The sequence below is a fragment of the Xiphophorus maculatus genome, chromosome 20 (genome assembly GCF_002775205.1).
Source record: "Xiphophorus maculatus strain JP 163 A chromosome 20, X_maculatus-5.0-male, whole genome shotgun sequence".
Lineage (NCBI taxonomy): Eukaryota > Metazoa > Chordata > Actinopteri > Cyprinodontiformes > Poeciliidae > Xiphophorus > Xiphophorus maculatus.
The window spans coordinates 24105380-24127731 of record NC_036462.1 but is presented as its reverse complement, the minus strand read 5'-3'; the positions used below and the strand labels follow the sequence as shown (position 1 = coordinate 24127731).

At 37.5% G+C, this 22352-nt stretch overlaps 1 protein-coding gene across 1 annotated transcript in view; it reads left to right on the top strand.

Moving 5' to 3' along the window:
* The first annotated feature begins 11130 nt into the window (after positions 1-11130).
* LOC102238375 (puratrophin-1-like) overlaps positions 11131-22352 on the top strand; it is a 35895-nt gene continuing 24673 nt past the window's right edge. The window contains exon 1 of the mRNA XM_023324754.1: positions 11131-11444. Coding sequence (XP_023180522.1) covers positions 11442-11444 — 3 coding nt within the window. The 5' untranslated portion in view covers positions 11131-11441. The remainder of the gene's footprint in view (positions 11445-22352) is intronic.

Below are 22352 nucleotides of genomic sequence, written 5' to 3'. Positions count from 1 at the left end.
GTTTCACCTCAGCTGGAGCAAATTTGTTTAGAGCATTAAATGAGGAAAGCAGAGGCTGTCTGTGTACAGACTACTCTTTCTCATGACATGTTAGGGCTGTATTTTTGTTTTATGGATGCTCATATTTGAAACAATTATGTTTTATGGATTTGAAAATAAAAGATATTACATTAAATCTAGTGGTTTGAAAGTGGTACTGTTTTCAAGGTCAGATTTTGTTTTTAAAAAGCTATACTTATGGTCAAACGAAGGAACTAAAGGATAAAAGATTAAAAGTTGAAACAAAAACTGCACAACAATTCAGGTTAAAAACCATCTTCAGGGATTAGAGAGCACTTTCAGCTCTTCATGCATCTACAGGTCAACCATATCCATATGAAAAGTTTACCTTTTACTTATTACAATTTTACTTATTACTATGTCTGCTCAGTAACGATGGTGGTGCAACAACAAACAATTTGTTGTTAGCCGTCAAAGCCAAATGAAAGGAAACAAATACATTCACGTTTTTTTCAGTTTTGTAATTTTCCTAAATTGTTATTTATTTGATCGTCTTGGTCTGTGAGGGACACTTCTGCTTCCACGTGGTGAGACGGATGAATAAATAAGTTGTTTTAAGTTTAGAAATGTCAGCATATCATATATCGTTATGAAATGACAACATGAAACCTGTTCATGTTTGACTTTTAGACAAAGCAAATAAAAACACAAAAGTTTTATGCATGTCTGAGGATAATAAAAGTGGTTCTCATGATCCTGGAGGGTCCTGGATCTAGACAAACCTTACAAGTTTCCCGACTGTGCAGTTCAAAATCTGTCCCCTGTAAGCAAGTCCCACCTGTTGGTCGGGGACATTGATGGACGGGTGTGCTGTTTTCTTTCTAGACTTGCAAAATATGTTGAGTCATGAAGATTGGAGGTCTTGACCTTTCTGTTTCCTGTGGCCTCTTCCAGGATCAGCTGCCTCTGTTGCTTGTTACGACACCTACCTCTTAGTTTAACTCTTCTGGGTAAAATCTGACATTTCTTCTCTTTGTTCAGGCTAACTAATCTAATAAGTAGTAGAGGTTGTTTTAATGAAATTGCAGTTTTTCCGGTGCCTGTAGTTGTTATGTACTTAAAATTCCCAGCCCTCTAATCCCTGACACTTTTCCTTTTAATTATGGAATATAGATTTTGCAATTTGACCAGTTAAACTAAATTCAGGAAATGTACAAATGGTCTTCTACTTGTTATTTTAATGAACATAAAGAGCACCATGCTGTTACCTTCTTAAATATCCTCTTTTTACTTCCAGCAGATACACTGCACTAAATCCCTGCCAAAACAAAATGCTTTTAACTGCTTCAAGAAAGGAAATCCTCAGAGTCCTGAGTAAACACAGGCAAAGACAGGTGTGTCGGTAAGCCCTCTGAAACACTGAACGACACAGAAATGCATGTGGTACTTTGAAATTAGTGGCGTCCATCCTTCTCATTGGAATTTTGAAGAAAAGTCTGGGAGGTCTTGGTATGTGTCCCTAAATCCAAATTCACACCTGCGTGTCACGTAAACGTCAAGCTGCAACCATAAATACTTTGTCTGGTTTGCCAAATGTCCAAAATGTTCAGCTTGTATTTGATGAAAGCTCTGATAGATCCGGACCTGAAGGAAGGGCCCTTCTAGACCGACATACAGAACATTACCATAATCTATATGATGGATAACAAGAGCATGGTGAACCCTCTTTGGACTTTTTTTTTTATAAGAAAGGCAGTAACTCTAAGCATTATACTAATCCCAGGTACTTACTTCACTTCAGTGAGGAACGCTGCACCTATATTTACTTAGGTTCCCTTTTAAACTGCACCGCTTAAGGTCTAAGAAACAGCCTGGGCAATTTCATGCAGTTACATCAGCTGATTATTTGTTGTGCAATGACTAGAAGCAGAAGAATGAGCAGCTAGAAAGGGTGGCAAACCATTTTAACGTTTAATAAAAATACAACTACTACTAATTCCTATTCGAAAAATGAATGTCTGACATGAAAGTTTCTCTGGGTACGAATTTAAAGTTTGTGCAATGTTCATTCTGAATGGGGAGAATGTGTTTGAGGTGAGCTGCAAATCTGATGTAAATAAATGAAAACTGTTACATCATCTGTCCAAGTAGCAATTATTTTTGAGATGGCTGCGATGCTCAGTTTGTACCTCAAAACTAAATTTTTACTTGGACAATTAGAAATTATGAATACTTGGCTTAAAGTTTCTTCATGGGCAATAAATGATAAAACATCTTACTATAAGCGCCACAGTGAGCTATCATCGTGCTGCTTTGTATGCATAAGCCAAATTCAGTAGTGCAGAAAAACAATGGAGAGGAACATACTACCACTTTTGCACGTTATGGAAAATAAGATTTGAAGAATTTTAGATTTTATGCATGTCATTAAATCATGTATTTAAGAGATACACAGTTTGCTATGGTCAGCATTAGAGTTCGGATGAGGATTCAGTGCTGCCTAAATGAATTTGATGATCTGAAGTAGTGAACTTTGGTCCTTTTAAAGCAGACCAAACAGAATTGGCGTGAAAGTGCCCTTAGATTCAGGTCAGAGGAGCTAGATGTTCAGGACCGGTAGAGGTGGATTTCTGCTAAACAACTGAGGGGGAATCTACAATAAGCCTGGGCATCATAAACATCACAATCAAGAGGAAGATCAAGGGTAGAAAACCACTAAAAAGAACTTTAATGGCACCTATCATGAAAACATTTTTTTCTGAATTTTTTATCTGAGTCATTTAACCATTTCCTTTTAAAGCACAATTTTCCCCAAAGGATGATGAAATAAAAATTGATGATCTGATCGTAAATGTTGATGTGTGTGTGTCTGTGCTTAAAGCCTTGGAGCTGCAGATGTGAGTGTCAGATTAATTGCATGCATGGCTCCTTACTTGTTTATGCACACCCACACATTCTCTCCCCCTTTCTTCCTCATTTTCTCTCTTTTGAATTCACAGATGTATGAAATGCTGGCAACCTAGTCCTGTTTGAAAAAAAAGAAAAAAGTATTGTTTATCTTCACAACCGAATCTGAATTTATCAGTCTTATTTTTGAGGCAGTAGCCAACAGTGTTACCTTCTAGTTCACACAAAAAAACATGTTTTCATGGAGTTATGATTGCCTAGAAGGAAACTGAGCTTTACTTTTGTTCTCTTTTACTTCAGATGTTTGCATAGCCTCATATAATCTTATGAAACCATGTAAATGTTTCTGTAGAAAAAGATGTGTGTAGCTTAACTATGCCTGGATGAACATCTCAGTGCAGCCAGGCTCAGGTTTCTGCTCCATTGGTAATAATACCCTGGAAGGAGGCAGGTGAGAAGAAGGTCATGGTATTACTGCAGCTGAGTCATGATGCCATCTGGATCAATTTATCTTGTCAGTTAAAATGACTACTTTCAGCTGGCAGCGTCATGATCACACTTTGTCTGGCCCCGACTTATTCCAGTCGATCAGTGTGTCCTTTTAGGAGAGAGTCTTGTGTCTCATACACAGAGTCAGCTCTTGCTTACTTGAGATGCTTCAATTTTAAGAAAAGAAAAGCCAATGCTAAGCAAAGTGTCTAGTGTGTACACGGCTTTCTGTCTTAACAGGCAGCGTTTTTCACTTCTTGAAGTCCTGTCCTTTAGTAGCTGTTGGAGTTAATGAAACATGACACCTAGTGGTCATAAGTGTAAACTGCAATACCTTATTTTAAGAGGTTAGAGGTTAATGTGTATATGTACTTGGATCTATTTTTAAAATGTTCCTCTAGATTATGCACCTAAAGATAATAATAATGATGATAATGATAATAATAATAATAATAATAATAATAATAATAATAATAATAATAATAATAATAATAATAATAATAATAAAAAAACAGAGCTATTAAAATATAGTACAAGTATCGAATCAGATAGACCAACACAAAGCAACATATAAAGTGGGAGAATAATACGACATAATTTAAAACAGATTTTAAATAAATAAAAACCTCAAAAGTGTAGCATGTATATGTTTTCCTCTTTACTGCCCTTCCATTGTCAGAACACCGAGTAGGTCTCTACTACTCTTAATGAGCAGTAGAGATCTACATCTTAGGAGAGACAGTGTGTATGCTAGTTATCACAATTCTGGATTTTGCAGTAGAGAAACCAAGAAGAAAAATATTCACGACACATAAAAGTCCCATTTGCAGTGTACCAAAAGTCAAAAACATCTCATAAAGCCAAAATGTAAAAATTTAGCCTTTGTGCAAACTGCTGTGTGTGGTGGAAACCTAGTAAACCCTCAACAAATTAAAAACTTAGGTAAAACATAGTGGATGCACCATTATGCTGCAGGAATTTTATAGATGTGTGACACTGAGCAGATTCATGGAACAATACAAGATGCTGAACCGGGCAACCCTGGAAGAAAACCTGTTGAAGGATACAAAAACCTGAGTTAGAGGCGAAGGTTCCTTTTGCAGGCAAAAAACCCCTAAAAAAACCCCAAACAAACTAAAAACATACAGACACATCTACTCTGGAATAGCATAAATCAAAATGTATCAGTGTGTAAGGATAGCCCAGGACCTACCTCCAACATAAATCCAAAAACCTAAAATGTTGAAAACCTTGTGACATTTTTAAGTCCACCCCACTTACACCACTTGTTTGCGTTGATGTAACACAAAAAACCTTGATTAATATAAATCATAAATATGCAACCGCAAAGTGACAAATTGTGAAAATGACATAGGAATATGTTTATTTTTGCAACACACTATAATATTCTGGGCTTCACTATAATTTTATCACCCTGGCATAAATCCTCCTCCAGCTGTTCAAAGCAGTCATCCTCTTCACTGTCAACCCTTTGTTGTGGCCTTATGGTTAGTTACAACATCTCCTGCATTCATTCCCACAAACCGATGAAAGCAGAGCCACAGGGACGACTGAAATAAAGCAGTAACTCTTGTCTAGTTTTAAATGAGCACATCTCATTGTTTGAGAAGGAATGTAGAAACAATAATAAAAAAAAGATTTGAAAGAATGAGTTGCTTATTCAAGATTACAAGTGATTTCAGAAGGTGAACATTTTTGATGTGCACACGCACACACAGAGAGAAGAGAGTTATCAACTTTGTCCAGTTAAAGATATAATTATTAAGTGATAAATCAGATTAAATCCTGTAAATCACCTCTGCTTACTGGAGGCCACTCTCAAACAGCTGCTTCTGGACATTGACCCAGATATCCATTTGTTTGCACTTCCATAGGTTTATATATAGGCTCAGCATTGTTGATTGTATTCTCGTGTTGCATAGATTTGCACCACCTACTTTGTCTGTTTTTATGTGTTGCCTGGGAAACACTTTGTGCATAACAATAAAAATCGCCATAAAATTATTACTGCATTCACAGTTTGACAAAAATAAAGTCTAACAATATAAACTTGAGCAAAATTCATTGCGGTGAGATTTGAAATGTAGAAACCAAGTCCAATTTCAGAAGGAATTAATTAAGCAAAATGCAAAATGCAAAATGCAGCATCTATGAGACAAACAAATAAAAAAAATAAAAAAAAACAGCTGGGGAACTCCAACATCAGAACAGTCCTAAGAGATAGGCGATGGAAGAGATGCTAGAAGCGATCTCAGGGAAAAAATCCCCAGAGACAATGATGAGGCAGCTGATGAGACAGAAACTGTCAAAGACGGAGAAAAACAGGGGCGTGGACAGATGACAATTTAGATTTTCGCACTTGTGGCGACTCTGTGGTCTTTTAATAAAACTCGGAAATTGTCTCGTGGTCTCTGTGTTTCCCAACACCACAGTTTACGCACATGCCAAGTTCATTAAATTAGCTGTTTAATTCATTGCTGCTGGGTCCAGTTACATTCCACTTTATTAAAAAAGTCTTTGATAAATAAACTTTCCAGCTTCCTTCTACTGGCTCGTTTTCTCCCCTTCTGTTGCATCGGGTAGCGGCATGTTATCCCAACCTCAGTGAACTGCAATGTGTTTACTCTTGACTGATCACATGTGACAATAAGCATGGAGACATCCCCTCCAGGCTGCCTCTTTCTCTCACACACCTGTTGTCCTCAGATTAACCTAAAACAACACTGTGTGTGTATGCAGCAGTTTGCCTCAGCAAGCATGCAAGCTTCTCTCCGTTTCCCATGGCCCGTGGCAGCAGGCGGTGTTTTCAGATACAGCTTTCCCCAAACACCATTGTGTCAACAGCGGGGCTGACCCAAACATCTGAAGTCGAGGATTAACTATTTAATGCCGCCTTGGTGTAGTATTTGTGGGCATTCTTGCCACTGCTTCAGTCCAGTGACCTTGTGAAAGCCACTGGCTTGCATATTTTTATGAAAAAGTAATAGTCGCAATGACTGTTACAGATGTGATTTAGTTTAGAATAAAAGTTTTTGATTTATTTTACCTTGAAGAGAAAAAAGAAGGGGATCAGGATGGTCTTCTCAAGCCTGCAAGCTTCTCGCTTTTTTCTCCAAATACAACGGTCATTACGGGTGAAAATTTTAATTTTACTTTCAATAAAGTACAATGGATATGTCTCCAAAAGTGAAGATTTGTATCATTTTGTGCATTTGCAAATAGAAATTTTGCTTTTCATATTGCTTTTGAAGAAATTATTTGGTGAATTTTCTGAGGGCCTCTGGTCTCACTATGAGCCATCAATTAGAAGGTAATCTTTAACTCAAGGTGGAGAGGGAAAGGCGGAAAAACGAGAGAGGGATTTAAAGTTTCCAAAGCACATTTTCCCTGTCAGCTTCTCACATCAGAACCTGCCACAATAAAAGCATGAGGCCTGCTGAATTTTGGCTGCCTGTCCATATAGCTCTCATCGTCAGTCCTTCATTTTAGCTTCAGACTGATGGGTTGGAGGGTTTCTCTATTCAAATAGTCTTTTTCTTTACTCTTTTTCTACAATTTTGTTGGCTAGTCTGAGTACTGTTATGAATTTAGCTCTTGCTTTCGACTGAACAACTACCAGCTGTGACCAGCTGAGACTAAACCTCACTCTCTTTGTAACAATGAGGATCCAACCAAAAACATGTGTAACTGGTTAGCTTTGATGCTTTAGTTGACTGCCTAGAGGGTTTCACATGTGACAGTCATCATTTGTTGTCAGAAAAACACACTTCTTTTGCATCATTACTCCACGGAAAAGGGATGTTCTCTGTGTATGTATTTTAAGACTCTAATAAGATCTCTAGACAAAGATCTTATTAGGAATAATAACAAGAAGGGTTTTTTTCTCTGCTATTGAGTGTCTGGAGTTCATTTGTATCAGAATTTGATGTTAAGTCATGACAAAGGTAGATTAAACCCTAACAGGTGGCGCTAAAGCAATCTGTTTCCAAATGTGAATTTTGAGATTAAAAAGCACAAGGATGGTATTATCTGAATCATGCACATAAGGACCTCAGTGTTTTAGTATGTTTATTCAGTTACAGCTCACTGTCAAAAAGAATGGCTCAATTTCTCAATAGGATCTTTTCTGTGTGAAATGCGATGTTTTATCATAAAATCCCAGTGGAAACAATAGTGTTAAATGTGACAGCAGTTTAAAGTAAAAGTAGGGTCTCTACCCTGTCTTTTATTAGCCACAAAGAAGAAACAGGATGTGTTTCAGCTGGAGTGACTGAAAATATAATAAACACACATGAATACATACAAGCAAATGAAAGTCAAGTACAGACAACAACAAACATGCCCAGAATCCTGCTGACATCTGGAATGTTGCTAACTGTGCATTCTTTTCAGAAGACGATGTTTTCTTCAGTACTTCAATGTAACTTTCTATTCTAAACATGCTTCTCATTCACCTTTAAAGGAGCCAAATAAACATAAAAACTCCCCACACCTATTAAGTGGACAGATAAGAAGTCCAAGAAACATACTGCTTATGTTATGTGAAAGCACATGTCAAATACCAAGCCTTGGTTTCCTGTAATCCTTACATGAAAAGACTAAGCAGGAAATTATGTCACAGTCACAGGCTCAGATCGCCAGACATTGATAAGGTTTCTCTTCCTGGGAAAGAGAAACATGCAAGAGATAGTTCCCTCTTTTGTCCCTTGTTTCATCCTTTCATCTTGTCCCATCAAGATATGTAAAAAGCTACCCAGATATCCTTCATAGAAGAAAATGTCCGATCAATGTCACAGAGGCTCTTATGCAGAAATCTATGCATTCCAAGATTAAAACTCTTTACTTTAACAAGGCCCCAAAACGAGCAAAACTCTTCAGTATATAAACACTATAATATTAATATAACACCATAAAGGGGTAAACTAGTATTACTGCATAACTATCAAAAATAACAACTCCAAGACAAGCATAACTCCATAATTATGAGGACTCCCTTTAATACAAGCTAGCACAACCTAAAAACAAGCATAAACCCACAATTCACACAGCAACCATGACTTAGAAACTACCATTAGTTATCCCCAAGCTAGCAAATCTCCATAGATATTTTTAAGTAGCAAACCCCAAACGTCTAGAATAACTCATTAATCAGCATGACTGGCAAAAGTTTTAAACATCATAAATCTCCAAACTAGCATAACTTCATGATTTACAAACAACCCCCCACGCCCCCCACCCCAAGTACACACACTTTCTGACATGCAAACAGCATGTTGCACCTCAAATGACTTAACCTAAGCCTAAAGAAGCCTAAAGACTTGTTGTGGTCAGGTAATTGATCCATAAAATAATCCTGGGAGTAGATTGCCAGGAGGCAAGTTAGTTTTCCCAGACTTTTAATGGCCGGTGCTATGAGTATGTGCAGTAGTCATTCTTTATAGACTGCCAAGACATTCATTGCTGTGTCTTAGTCCGTATGGGAGCTCATGTGGGTAAACGCTAGTTTGATGTGAATCCTCGAAGGGGTCCGAATTACTTTTTTCTCCATGGGATTCCTGTCTCATCAGGAAAGAATTGGACATGGAGTGACGGAGAGTAGTTGGAGCGCTCAGGTTCTCAGCTGTCTGTGTCTGTGCACAGAAGTGTTTATGGTGGGTTTGTGTGTTTATGTCTGCGTTTAATAAATTGCAGAACATGCACAAACCGGTAAGGGTGTGTGCGGCAGATTTCCTGTCCGGCCTTATTTCCGGTACTATTGACGCTTAATCTTTGTGTATGTTCCTCTGTCTCAGTTTTGTCTGGTGCACAGTGTGTGTTATTTATGTGGTCTCCAATCCCCACATTCACTGACTCATGAAACAAAGATCTGCCCTTGCTGGCGTAGATGGACAGCACATCTGGATTTCATGGGCAGAAGTGTATGCATGTGGGCGTGCGTGGGCGTGTGTGTGTGTGTGTGTGTGTGTGTGTGTGTTGAGGAAAGAAGGGGGCCAGTCTGTCTCCTCTTGGTGAAGAGAAGACAGTGAGAAATACTCTGAGACAACAATTTGTGCTTGTTGCTGATAGTCAGTCTTCTTCTTTTTGTTTTGCTTTGTTTTGTTTCTTAGTGCTGTTTTTGCCCAGTCGCTGTCTTATAGTTAAATCATGAACACTGACATTAACTCAGAAAATGGATGCCCGCAGCGCTTTAAGTGTTGTTCTGAGTTGTTTTGTGACCACCTGGACGAGTCTTTAATGTGCTATTGAAGTAGTTTTGTTGCACTGAACACTTATGCCTACGTTAACCACTGTTCCTTGTTTCTCCACCTGTGATGAATGGCCATGGTAATTCATGATTTAACAAAAGCAGTTGTGTTGATTTGGGTAACTTTGTTCCCCTTTAAGATGGAAAAAAATAATTAAAAAACTTCTTATTTTTACTTAGCATAACTTTGTTTGATGATCTGAAATATGTAAGTGTGACAAAAAAAAGCAAAAACAGAAGTGATCCTACTTTGAAAATGCTTTCCAGTGTACTGTACATCTGAGAAATCATATCACACCAGCGTGCATTGTGGCTTGGCTAATGTGAGAATTTTTATTTGTTTGTCCCAGACTTTGCTTAACACTGAATGAGTATGACTTTCAATGACAATGCTATTTCATTCTAGCTCTTCATGGCATGAAAGAAAGATGATTCAAAAGTAAATTTCAGTGGCATGTAAATAAAACTGTGTAACTCATGTCTAGAATATCAGTTTCACATTTTAGGGTAAAGGACAAATTAGCATTTACCATTGCTTCTACAGAGTGCGAAACAACTCACAGACCGAAGGGGAAAGTTTTCTTTTAATACTTTCAGCTGAAACCTTACCTGAATCTTTGATGAAAAGAAATATTATGTTTCCTCAGATTTTTTAGTGGAAATATTCATGGATTTCCATGTAATTTCTGGAATTCAAATGGATAAACATGGAGAGGTGGAGGCCAGCTGTTAGCTAACCACCAGAATCACATGCATTCTCTGGGCTTCAGCCCAAAAAAATAAATGTTGGCCTGTCAATCTTTTTACACATGGAAAGCCACAATAGTGAATTCTTCTGCCTGCAATGGCAGCAGCTCCTGCCTGGGTTTCATTCAAACCTAATATAATTTTCAGCCCATAGCGGTGTATATACAGTACTTTCCTCTAATCTTATGTAGCGGTATGACGGCAGTCCTGCTTGGCTTGGACCGCGTCAGTCTGCCGGCGGACAATTGCTGAAGAGAGGAAATGAGAAAGCCTTAAGCAGACAGTGGAAGTCTATGAAGTAAAAGGGAGAGAAGAAAGACTGACTTAACCTTCTAAAAGCTGTCAGGGAGTAAAACACAAAGAAAAGGGGCCAAAAATGAGGGGCTGGATTTCTGCAAATCTGGGCCAAAAAGGTTTGCTTCCTTCAAGGGGTGTTCATGCATGGGGAGGTTTGGGGAGGCATGGCAGAATGGATGTGGAAATGTTTCGATTCCTACTTGGAATACAGTAACAGCCAGTGAGTGTTTCTCTGAATGCTTTGTGTTTGGGATTGTGACTTATTGCGTCTGTGGGTGTGTGATAAAGCATGCGCGTTAGAGAGAGGGAAAGAAAGAGAGAGCAAAGAAAATCTCTGAAAAGCCTGGAGGGGGATTTTCCTCTGAAAAGGGAGCGCTTTTCTCCTCCCCCTCCCTGCACTCCTTCCCTTCTTTCCTCCTCTCACCCCCCGACACTCAGAGGAGCTGGGGAAGTGAAATAGAAGTGAAAGAGGAGCTGGAGGATCAACAGGCAGCTCAGCAATGCACGTCTCTCTATGCCACAAAGTTAAAGTGCGTGAAGAATGGGGCTGACTTTTCTTCTTTTTCAATCAAGTCGACTCACTGTCATGTGGATGTTCTTCAGGCAGTCTCTGGTGGGGATATGCTAAACATGGCAGGTCTCCAAGCACAGAGCCAAGTGGAGCTAGGTAAAGAGGATTATCGAAATCCAAAAATGAAGAAACTTTCTGCCTGATAGAGGGGAAACTCCAGCAATCATGGTAAAGTATCATGGAAACTTTACCTCCTGTTTGTCCTTCCTGCTCATTGTTATTTTGAAGTTAAATCGAGCAAGTGCTCCACTGACCCATTAACTCAGACCTTGTCTTTTTGTTGGACAACTCTGCGGCTTTGCAGAGCATTTGTGGGTGAAGTTTAGCAACCATGAGTTGTTTACCCGCAGATCCTCACCGCCAACAAAATAAATAAATCATTATGAATAACTATACTTTCTTTTGCATTTTTACGAGCTCCCAGGATCATCGACTGTATTGTACAACTTCACCTCACTTGTTCTCTAGGTAGTAAAACTTAGTCTGCACAGTGTTATTGTAACCATCCTCAGTGAAGGGTTTTTTTGTTTTCTGAACTCTCTTGGTGAGACAGCTCACAACATCTGAAGCTTTTCAAGTGTTTGCCTACTGGGAAAGAGAGAATGAAGCTCATTGTCTTTTGTGTTAAACATTTTAATCCTTTTGGGTTTAATTGATGCAGAAATCTCAGGATGTTATTAGTAACTGATTTGACTCCTTGTTATGTGTTCAGTTGTGGCACTTTAAAAAGTATCCACACCTCTCTAGTTTTTTTTTTATGAGTGGTTTAATCCCAGTTTTAGCACTGCTAATTTAACAATAACAGGTTAGCCACATGATGAGAACGTTTTTATTAACCTGTGGTAAATGGAACCTCTTGGAATATATAAAACAGTGTCTTACAAAAGTATTCATACCTGTTAATTTTTTTTCCTATTTTGTCAGCTACATACAAAAACTTTTCGGATTTGATACCCTTAAAAAAATCAAACGCAACTGGCTGCCTTCAGAGTCTGTGTGCGTGCGTGTGTGTGTGTGTGTAATGTGACTCAATTATAGCAGGGGTAAGGCGACTGGTAGGACCTCTAGAAGAGTTGCAGTGATCCCAAGCTTAGGAGAGAGAATCTTTTAACTATTAGTAAAGAACTCTACCAACATGAACTTTTTAAAAGAGCTTCAAAGAGTCCAGTATTGACAGAAACTGACAACAAGTTTTGTTTTTAGTTTTACACAACTGTCACAAAAACAGCAAAAAATGTGGAAGAAGATGTTCCAATCCAATTTGACAAAACGTTCACTTTCTGGCCAAAGTGCAAAACAATGTGGAGAAAAAAAAAGCACACGTCACACTTAACATCCACAGTGAAACACAGTGGTGGCAGTGTTATGCTATGGGGATATGTTTTTTTGTTCGTTTGTTTTTTTCAACAGGGACAGGGAAACTGGTCAGAACTGATTGGAAAATTGATGGAGCTAAATGCAAAGATATTCTGCTGGAAAATCTGTCAAAGGCTCCAAAAGACAAACAGAGAAGAATGGGACAGAAGTTCAACATCTATAAAATCACTTACTAATTGTTGTTCATGGACCATCCCCATACGATTTGACTAAGCTTAAGATATTTTGCTAGAAAATTGGGCAGCATTTTCTTTATCTAACTGTACAAATCACTCACGAGACATACACAAAAATTATTTTGGCTATAACTAAAGTCTGAAGTAGTTTCACATTGAACCAAGAGGGCTGACAACAAACAGATCCTGTTCTTTTCAGATTTTTTACTTTTAAGGATTCCTGCAAACCATGCATCATTTTCCTTCAACTTTGCAGTCATGCGCTGCTTCAAGCTGATTTACAACACAATTCTTACCAAATGTTTTAATTTACCAAAGTGTAAGATATATAAGTATATTTTCAAGGTCTTATAACTTCTTTAACTTCCTTTACTGAAAGAAACATCTGAGTTGATGAATCTCAGTCAGATTCCTTATCAAAAGATTGAGTCAAAAGTCTAGACTGTAGTTTATCTGCCTCTATATCCATAGCTGCATACTTGTTTAACCAGCATTCAGGGCCGTGGTTGTTTGTTTTACTTAAAGCATGAATGATGTTTTCCTTCATGACCACCCTGACTTACAGTCATTTAAACCTAAAGAGTCTAAAACATCTGATTACTGCACCGTGCATGATTTATATGTTGGGTAAACACTTTACAAGGGAACAAAACCCAGATCCCTTCTCACTGGTGTGCACTGTACCTGCACTTGGTTACACTTTGACATCCATTAGCAACAGTCATTCATTCAGGAGTATTAGTAAGGTCAATGACTTTCTTCAGCAAATCTCAAGAGAAGCAAGTTTTGTTTCATTTCTTTGCTAAAGATATAGGTCAAGTGCAGTACACACCTGCTATATATGAGCAGTAAGGTTTTCAGGTCAGTCAGACATGGTTATTCATTATTTATTTGTGTTACATCATCAATTGATGTCAGAGAAAAAAACAGGATGCAGTTTGACTTATGGTCTATATTCTAACCCGACTTCATACAGTCACAGCTGTAATCCTCTCATAGTTATTAGTGAATCCCGGCTTTGGCTAAAACAAGTCACTTCACATCTTTTCACATCATATCACTTCCTTAATTCTGAAAACGCCTTCCCTGGCTTTGCTTGCTCTGCATTCACTTTGCAAAGCCATACTAAAAAAAATAAAAAGATATGGAAATTATTATTATGATCTAATCTTGTAATTAAGATGCCCATATCAGAATTTTGTGGCTTATTTGTGATCTGTGGTTTTCCTCTTGCTGAGTTTAGTTGTTTCAGATTTCTTTTTAATAAACAATCTATACTGCTCCGAGTGGTTAGAAATTATTCATGCAATTATTTATATTATGGGGAAGAAGAAGCCACGTGTGTGAGAGAGGAAAAAAAGAGATTTGATGACAGAGTTGACATTTTAAATTCTATATTACATTAGTGATCAGTACAGCTAGTGTTGCTATTATTACTAATAGTCACTGTATTTATTCTCTAGAGAATGTAGATTCTTACCTCTGACATTTCCAAAAGGTTGCCAATATTTAATCTAACATATTCCACAACATAATGAGCTTAAAACTTGAAAAGATTTTTAAAAACTTCGTGATCCTTCCCAGTACTTACAGGAAATGTTGCTCTTTCTTTCTCTCTCAGTCTAAAGAAATCTCAAACAGGTAGACATTAAATAACTTATTAAATTTCTGTGATCTTCACACCTCACTGATTCAGACTTTAGCTAACATCAGTAACAACCTCCACACCGAAGAGTGTTGTTGCAATCACAACCTGGTAGTTCTTAGATATGGTGCATTAGTGTTAAGAAAATTCTGAGATTTTTTATTTTCTATCTGAATAGTTATTGTAATTTGCCCTATTCCACGACAAAAGGTTTTACTATGACAAAAGGTTTTACTAATATTAGTGTTAGTTTAGTTTTTAAGTAATGCTAGCGGCACCATCCTAAGTTTACTGTCAGCAAATAAACCATACTCAGCTTGAATCTGTCAAAAAATAGTCATAAGTCTTATTTCTTAGCCATTTTTAAAAATAAAATATGGCTTAAAATTAAGGATCAGAACATTGAAGCTGTTGTGATACATATAATCCGTTTGTCCCTGGCAATAAATCTATAAACAGTTTGGTTTCTGTCAGTTAAGTCAAGATACAAGTTATTTCTCTTGTCTATTGGATAATTAATTAATTTTACCTAATTGCAGCTGTAGGAACCACAGTGCGTAACAAACTGTATAAAATATTTTTTCCCAGTTGATGACAAACGAACAAGGCAGTCCAGTTTCTGTCATTTATTGAATTTTTAGAAACAATAACAAATAACATTCAGTGTGTTACAGTGTTTTGTTTTCAGATTTTATGTTTATTTCACGATAATTGATAAGTGGTTGCGTGAACACAATTGGTGGTTCAACACCGGATATATACATATACACTTACATGTATATGTAGGTGTATAGCTTGTCAAATCAAGCTATTCAGACTTGATTTGATAAGCAAGTCTGAAGACTTGTCTTTGCTTGTTACGCTGTATCATTTCCCCCACGTCTGATAAACCCGGAGAGCAAAGGCTTATGTGTGTCATGCAATAATCGCTTGAATTCCAATCAAGTAATATACCATTGTCAATATATCAATACATGAATGGGTTTCTGCAATCTAAATCTATTGTTGGCAGTTTTACTGTGGTTCAAAGAGGTCCTTTTTTGCAACACGTCTGTTACATTTGCTTTGACTTCTCAGTTATAGTGAAATTTATTCACCATGTTGGTTCGCAGCCTGTTGAAATATTTGTTTTACGTGAATCATATTGTTTCAAACTTTAACAGCTTGAAGGAAGCCATAATAGGACAACATAGAAATATAATAGTGTTAGCTTTTTTCACCTTTACGTAATCTTTGCATTGAATATCTAATCAGACACAAGTTGATTGTGGTTTAAATTTGATCAGATATTAGCATGTTTCTTCAATTTACGGTTGCTCAGAGAGCAACTTTAATAGACTTCAGCTATTTATTTATTTATTTATTGGAGATCATTGTCTTTAGTTGTGGATGCAACATTTCTGAACAATTTTAGTGCAATTGTGGGATCATTTGTCTCCTCAGGAACTCAAATGGCAAAGGAGGACAATGTGTCAAACAAAAGATGATCTGTGGATGGTCACAGCTTTTAGCTACTGGCTTGTGAACAAAACTAATTTTCTTTTAGTCAGCAAGTCAGAACTCTGGAGCCATAACTTGTATCTCATTTGTTTATCTGTATGAGAAAAGCGGGCCGAGCTCAACACTTTGCCACATATTTTCAAAACCAGTGCAGAGCAACGTATTCATGGGAAAATGTTCACACTCTAGCTGTCAGTGTGCAGCATGTAGTAATCAAACACAGAAAAATATTTTGGAGATATTTGCCATTTCCTTCTCTTTAAAATTCACACAGGCTACCAAATCTTTTCATGATACATTCACAGAGAAATATCTAAAGTTTAACTTTAGTGTTTGCCAAACAAATTTTCTTTTATCTTGAGGTGTGTTCTGGCATGCTGCTGGTTTTCACCAAACACCTTTGCCAGCACATTATATATTTTTTATTTTCTAGGTCGTGGTTGAGCAACAGATGATATGAAAGTAGTTTATTGAGCATTTCATAACATCTGGTAGCCGTATACACAATGGAAGCATTTTTGAAGCACTTTTGTAACTTCATACTTGTTCTGAATTGCAGCTGCGAGTCAGAGATTGTTTTCTCAAAAGAGAAGACAGCAGAGATTTAAGCTGGATCCAGACACATTGAGCTCATTGTTTTGAGACAGCTTCAGTATGACTGCCTGTTGAAGTATTGTTCAGACCCGTGACATTTCCAGTCTACATGTTAAACTAGTGTGCACTTAAACTTCTAGATATTATGTCATGGGATTTTCACCTAAATAAAAGTTTTACATTACATCCCAAAGATTTGGCAGTTTGTTTTTCCTTTTTGATTTTCCAGTAATTTCAGATTTCTACTGAAAAACAAAATGAGCAACATATTCAGTCCCTCCAAATAAACAAAGATTTAATGCCATGTTTTTCTACTGACTATTTTTATCGATTGAAAAGATTTCAATCGATAAATCTTTCAATCGAAAGATTTGACTCTGCTGAGTTAAGCAGGAGACAGAGCTGTCTCTTTACTAGGCAGAAGACACTTAATGTGAAAGAGGGATGAGATATACCGACCGCATGTTTTTGATTATATGACTATGACTAATCCGGTCGTTTTGATTATGACCACAATTGCTCTGAGACAAAACCTCATTTCAAATGTGGTTTGCATGTGAAACCAGCTATAGAGCAGGTTTTTTAAGCCACATGTAAAAAATCATGCTGAGTCAGACATAAAGAAGCAAATGACTCACTTCAAGTCTGCACTCACTTTACCTGAGTACAAAAAGTATTTCGTCTTGACTGTGGTTGTTGCCATCGCAATCCAAATGATTTCCTAGTAAGGAAATCGTTGAGCTTGGGGTCACTTATGCTTCACCATAGGCTAAATCCAAAAAAATACAGCCGTAGCGATACGCCAACCTCATTAAGTGGTACGGTAAATGTTACTGGCACCAAAAGGTGAAATGAGATTTCAATCATATTTTTGGGAAAACTACAAATCCCCTTTCGCCCCCCGCCTTCCCTTTTTATTCATAAACAGTATTCCAAAAAAAATTAAAAAATCCACCATCTGCGTAGAAAAACGCAATGTACCATCTATTAAAAGAGCGGCCCTCAGATTAATTTCACTCCCTGCTCCGGCGGGAGTGAATTTACCGTAATAACCTGATATTGGCTGGAAAACACAACGTCTCCCCTTCCAGAAACCGCTGGAATTTTTCAGATTGTGCAAAGTGTGGCAGAATTATGGTACTGCAAATTTGGCTGCACCATCACCAATCCGTTCAGTCTGGAAAGGTTAAAACAAACATCTTCACATCTGGGCCTGTGATAAAAGCGACAGCTCACCTCCAGCTGTTGTGAATGCTCAGTCTAGTTAGCATAGCTACCAGTGACAGCAGATAAACATTTGTAATGATATGTTGTTTCTCCACCATTAGCACATTTAGCAGTGAGTGAATGAGGTTGATTGACAGCGCTAAGACCCTCCTTCTGGTTCTGATTGGTTGTTTTGGCTGTTGCATTACTTTAGTCAGTAATAGCAGCTCAGGGAGAAGGTGGGGGAGATTGATTGTTTTCACAGATTATCTGTCTCGTAACAAACTGTCACGACATGGTGACAGCTTTAACAAATATGGAGAAAACATATTTTTTATTAAAGTTATATACTGCAGCTTGTTTAAAATGCAACTACATAGCATTTTTTGAGAAGCCTGGATTGCTTTATGTGTATTTTGCATGTTGCCTATGACTGTTGCTCATGAGGTGAGACATTTCAATAATCTAAAACTAATAGAAAAAATGTAAGCAACCTATTTTGCATACTGTATGTGGATGTTAAATTCATGAGCAGTAAATATTGTGTTAGTTATCAGTATTGAACCAAAGAAAGCAAGGCTGTTGCAAGCCTTTAAAATTGTGACGCTTTTGATGGGTCAGATAGACTCAAAGAAATGTAGCAGCAGCCCAATTTAATGTTTTGTCATGGGGCCCAGGATTCCTGGCGGCGCCCCTGCTTACTTCATCAGACATAGTCAACTGCTGCCAACATATGAATATTAAGAAATATTACAAACATACAGTCTAAAAGGGAAATCACACAAGGGAAGAACTTTAGAGTGCAAAGCAAAATTGATCTTCAAGTTCAACTTTGGGCTCCAGGAAAAATATCTAACTTCCAAATCTGAATTTGTTTATTGGCTGACAAAGTGATAAGGCAAGTTAAAGCAGGCACAATATTCCCATAAAAAATCTCTATCAGTTACCGAATTCTTTTTGTTAGTGCTGAACTGGTTAATTTTTGGACAGATCAACAAAACCAGACAGGGAGAAATCAGGCAGTGTCAAGTATTTTACGACACATCTTACCTTAAGTGCCACTTTTGCCTGGAGGTGGAATGAATGTGCACTCCATTCAAAGGAATTTTGAGAGCCAATCGGCATGAAAACATAAACAAAAATCCTTTCAAAATGTCACATCAAGCGCTGCTACAACTTAATTAAAGTCAATCATCTTATTGATTTGTGTTCTAGGCAGTTTTTCTTCTCTAAGCTTTAATCGTTGTAGCAAATGACAAAAAAAAACTCACTGCCAATGCATGCCTGATGGGTTGTTTATACTGTGGCTCAAATATGAGGTGAAACTTTCTTTAACCTGATCCTGGGGCGGTGTGCTCCAACCTGCAATTATTTGCTCACTAGCAAACTTAGCAAAACAATGTAAAGGATGGGGGGAGGGCTAAAATGGTGGGCAAGAAAAAGAGAAAGCCAACTTTTGAAACAAATGCCTCCTGTCTGTGCTAGCTTGCCCATTTAGGTCATACCATGACCTTTGCTGGAGCCTGAAGCTCCTTCTAGAGTTAAATCACTGGCTGCTCTGGACAATAGCAAGAGGAAAGGGAATCCCCGTGTCGTGAATGTGAAGCAGAGGCAGCGGTGGAATGTGGTCAGCTGGAAATTGATCAAAAGCAACAGCCTCTGCAGACCTAGATAAAGGTTGGGATTTATGCTTGACTGAATACGCTTCAGTGTCTGACTGTGGGAGTAAATAGTTATTGTGAGCATGGCATTGGCTATGCTAATGTGCTGCACAGTGTAAAAACAAGAGTTAGTTAAGTAGTGACATAATTTGATCGTGATAAGGACTGACGTTAGAGTACGTCAACTCAAATACACTGCTAAGCAGACTTTAGCAGTGCTCATCATAACAGTTGCATCTTTGTGTGTGATACTTGGTGATGAACTGTGTGAAGATTTTGTATCTTCTTCAGATGTTTGCCACAGACAGCAGTGAAGTGGGTGAGCTGATAAAATGGGGTCAGTGTGGCACCATCTACTGTAATAAATGATTTTATTGGGAAGAGCTATCATTTATGCTTTTCATAATTACCAGCCTTGTTTGCGTAAAATTTGTGTTTTTTATTTGACTTGATGCTCTACGTACAGTTTGGTTGTTGTTTAGTACTCAACTCAGATCATACTTGAATCTGTCTCCTTTCATGACTCCACACCCGCACTGCTAATATTTCCAATACTGCTATAACTAGGACTGTGATTGCAAAGTGTGCTTGTTGTTCTCAAACATGTTTTTCTCAAACTTTTCATTTTTACGGATTCATTCACGCTTGCAGTTCATGTCTGTTATAAGGTGGAGTCTGTTTTATTGAGATACATGAAAACAGTCAACCTCCCTTCTTTCATTTGGCTGACTGGACTTTCTGAAGCGGATCCAGCTGAGCTTTGCTCGGGTAAATCTCAGGAGGTTCTACCTCATATATTACTAGCCAAACCACCCACAGTCATGACTTCCAGTAACGGAACATTTTTTGCTATCTTAGCAAGGGTAACAAAACAGGGGTTCATACTTCACGTCATGAGAAGTGCAGGCAATTAACCCAAAAATGCTTATCGAGAGAGTAGAATGTGTTTTAACGAAGCTCTTTTTAGTATAAAATTGACTAGCACAGATTTGAACAAAGTATTTTAGATTTTAGCAAGAACTGTTTGTTTGAATTACATGCTAACTTTGTGAGGCAGCTGCAGCGAACATTATCTTATACATGCAAATTGATTCTTCTCGTCACAGTATTTTTTCCCAAACGTTAAGTATTTGCCTTTAAGCTTGACTAGACTCGTAGTTGCAGCTCACACCTGTTTTATCAGATGAAGTAAGACCAACATAGCAACTAGAAAGCACTGCCAGAGGCTAATTTGATGAAATATATTGTCATGGTATTGCAAGAGCTTTTTGGACAAGATCCCATCAAACCCTTATACATTAGTGAATACAAATGGACCAAATAATTTTTTGTCTAACACTGCCACCAAGACTAAATGTAGAGCACTAGATAAAATACCACAAGAATGTTTTATCTGGCAGTATATAGCAATGAGATTTATACACAAGTGCTTGTAATCTACATGGAAAAGAAAACAACAGAACTTGACTATTGTGCAGAAGACCAGGTGACAGTGCATATCTAAAATAGGACTTTAAAATATCTCTTAATTTCAAAATAATTTTTTTCTACTTGTGAAATTTTAATTGTTCCCCCTCTGTGCATCGATCGCTACATAGCTTAGGTTTATTAAACACCTAGATGTTAAAACTTGAGTTGAAAATCCTTGACTAGGGTTCCAAACATGGGCCATCTAGCAGGTTTGGTTGCCTTTTGAAGGAATCTAGACCTGACTGTTCAGCAAATGGGACAATTTGAGGAAACCTCCCTCTGTAATCACTTAGAAAAAAACAAAAATAGACAGATTTTAATCAGTGCCTTTTAAAAAATATTGCAACCATTAAGAAAATTAAATATTTTGGACATATATCTAATAATGTTCAGACTGATTACATCTTAATCACAAAAGCCAGAGATCAAAACTAAGTCTGAGACATGAACTCTCACCACTAATCAGGTTTTAAAGCTGACTGGTAAGAAAACTTCAAAACCTGTCTCTGACAGAGTTGGGAGAGGCTTAGCACCTTGTATAACAATACTAGGGACATAAAATAGACTTCTTTCTTTCTGGCCATATGTATTTATGTCAATCTGGGCTCCAGTACTTTGGATAATTTTGGAAATGTTTTAACTCATTACGATTCACCCCACTTTTAATTTCCAAGCTTATATGAAACCTTGGAACAAATTCACTTTCTAAACTTGACAACAAGGTTTTAAATACAGATTTAGTTTCCAATTGCAAATCATTCTACTAAGAGTAAGGAGTTCAATATCAGAGGGTATTAATGTAGCTGTATTTTTTTTAAGCACATATTTATATTTCTAATGAGCTATGCATTGTACCTTGTTGATTTTTAAAATAATTTGCAGCAGTTAATAGCTGCTAATTTTATTACATAAAATAACATTCAAACTAGGCTAACGGATAAAACAGTACATGATTTGCATTCATAACGTACAGTAATAATAGACAAAAGCTGGCAGGCATCCCTTGAGAGAATGTTAACTACAGTCATTACAGATATTAAACTTCCATGAATGTAGAACAAAATAACAGATCTGAACTGAGCAAGCATGCAAGAGTCTAATAACTGAAATAAAACACATTCAGTGAAAAGCTGAGCCACTCATCTTTGTTCAGCCCTTTATTAGAAATGTCCCCAGATACGCTCTTAGCTTTGCAGAGTACAGTAGAACCTATATTTCAAGGGCTACGTGAGTCTTAAACAGCTGTGATGTATTATCATTCGACCGTCTGCCTCCAACCTATTCTGCTCTCCATTTCACAGGCTGTTGTGACAGATGTACACAATCAGGAAAATGAAGGAATGCAATGACTAACAGAGGTGCGCAGAGTGAGAAAAACTGCAGGTGCTCAGATATTGATGTTGAATTAAATCCAGGACCCTGCACTGTGTGGTGAACGTTAACTCGT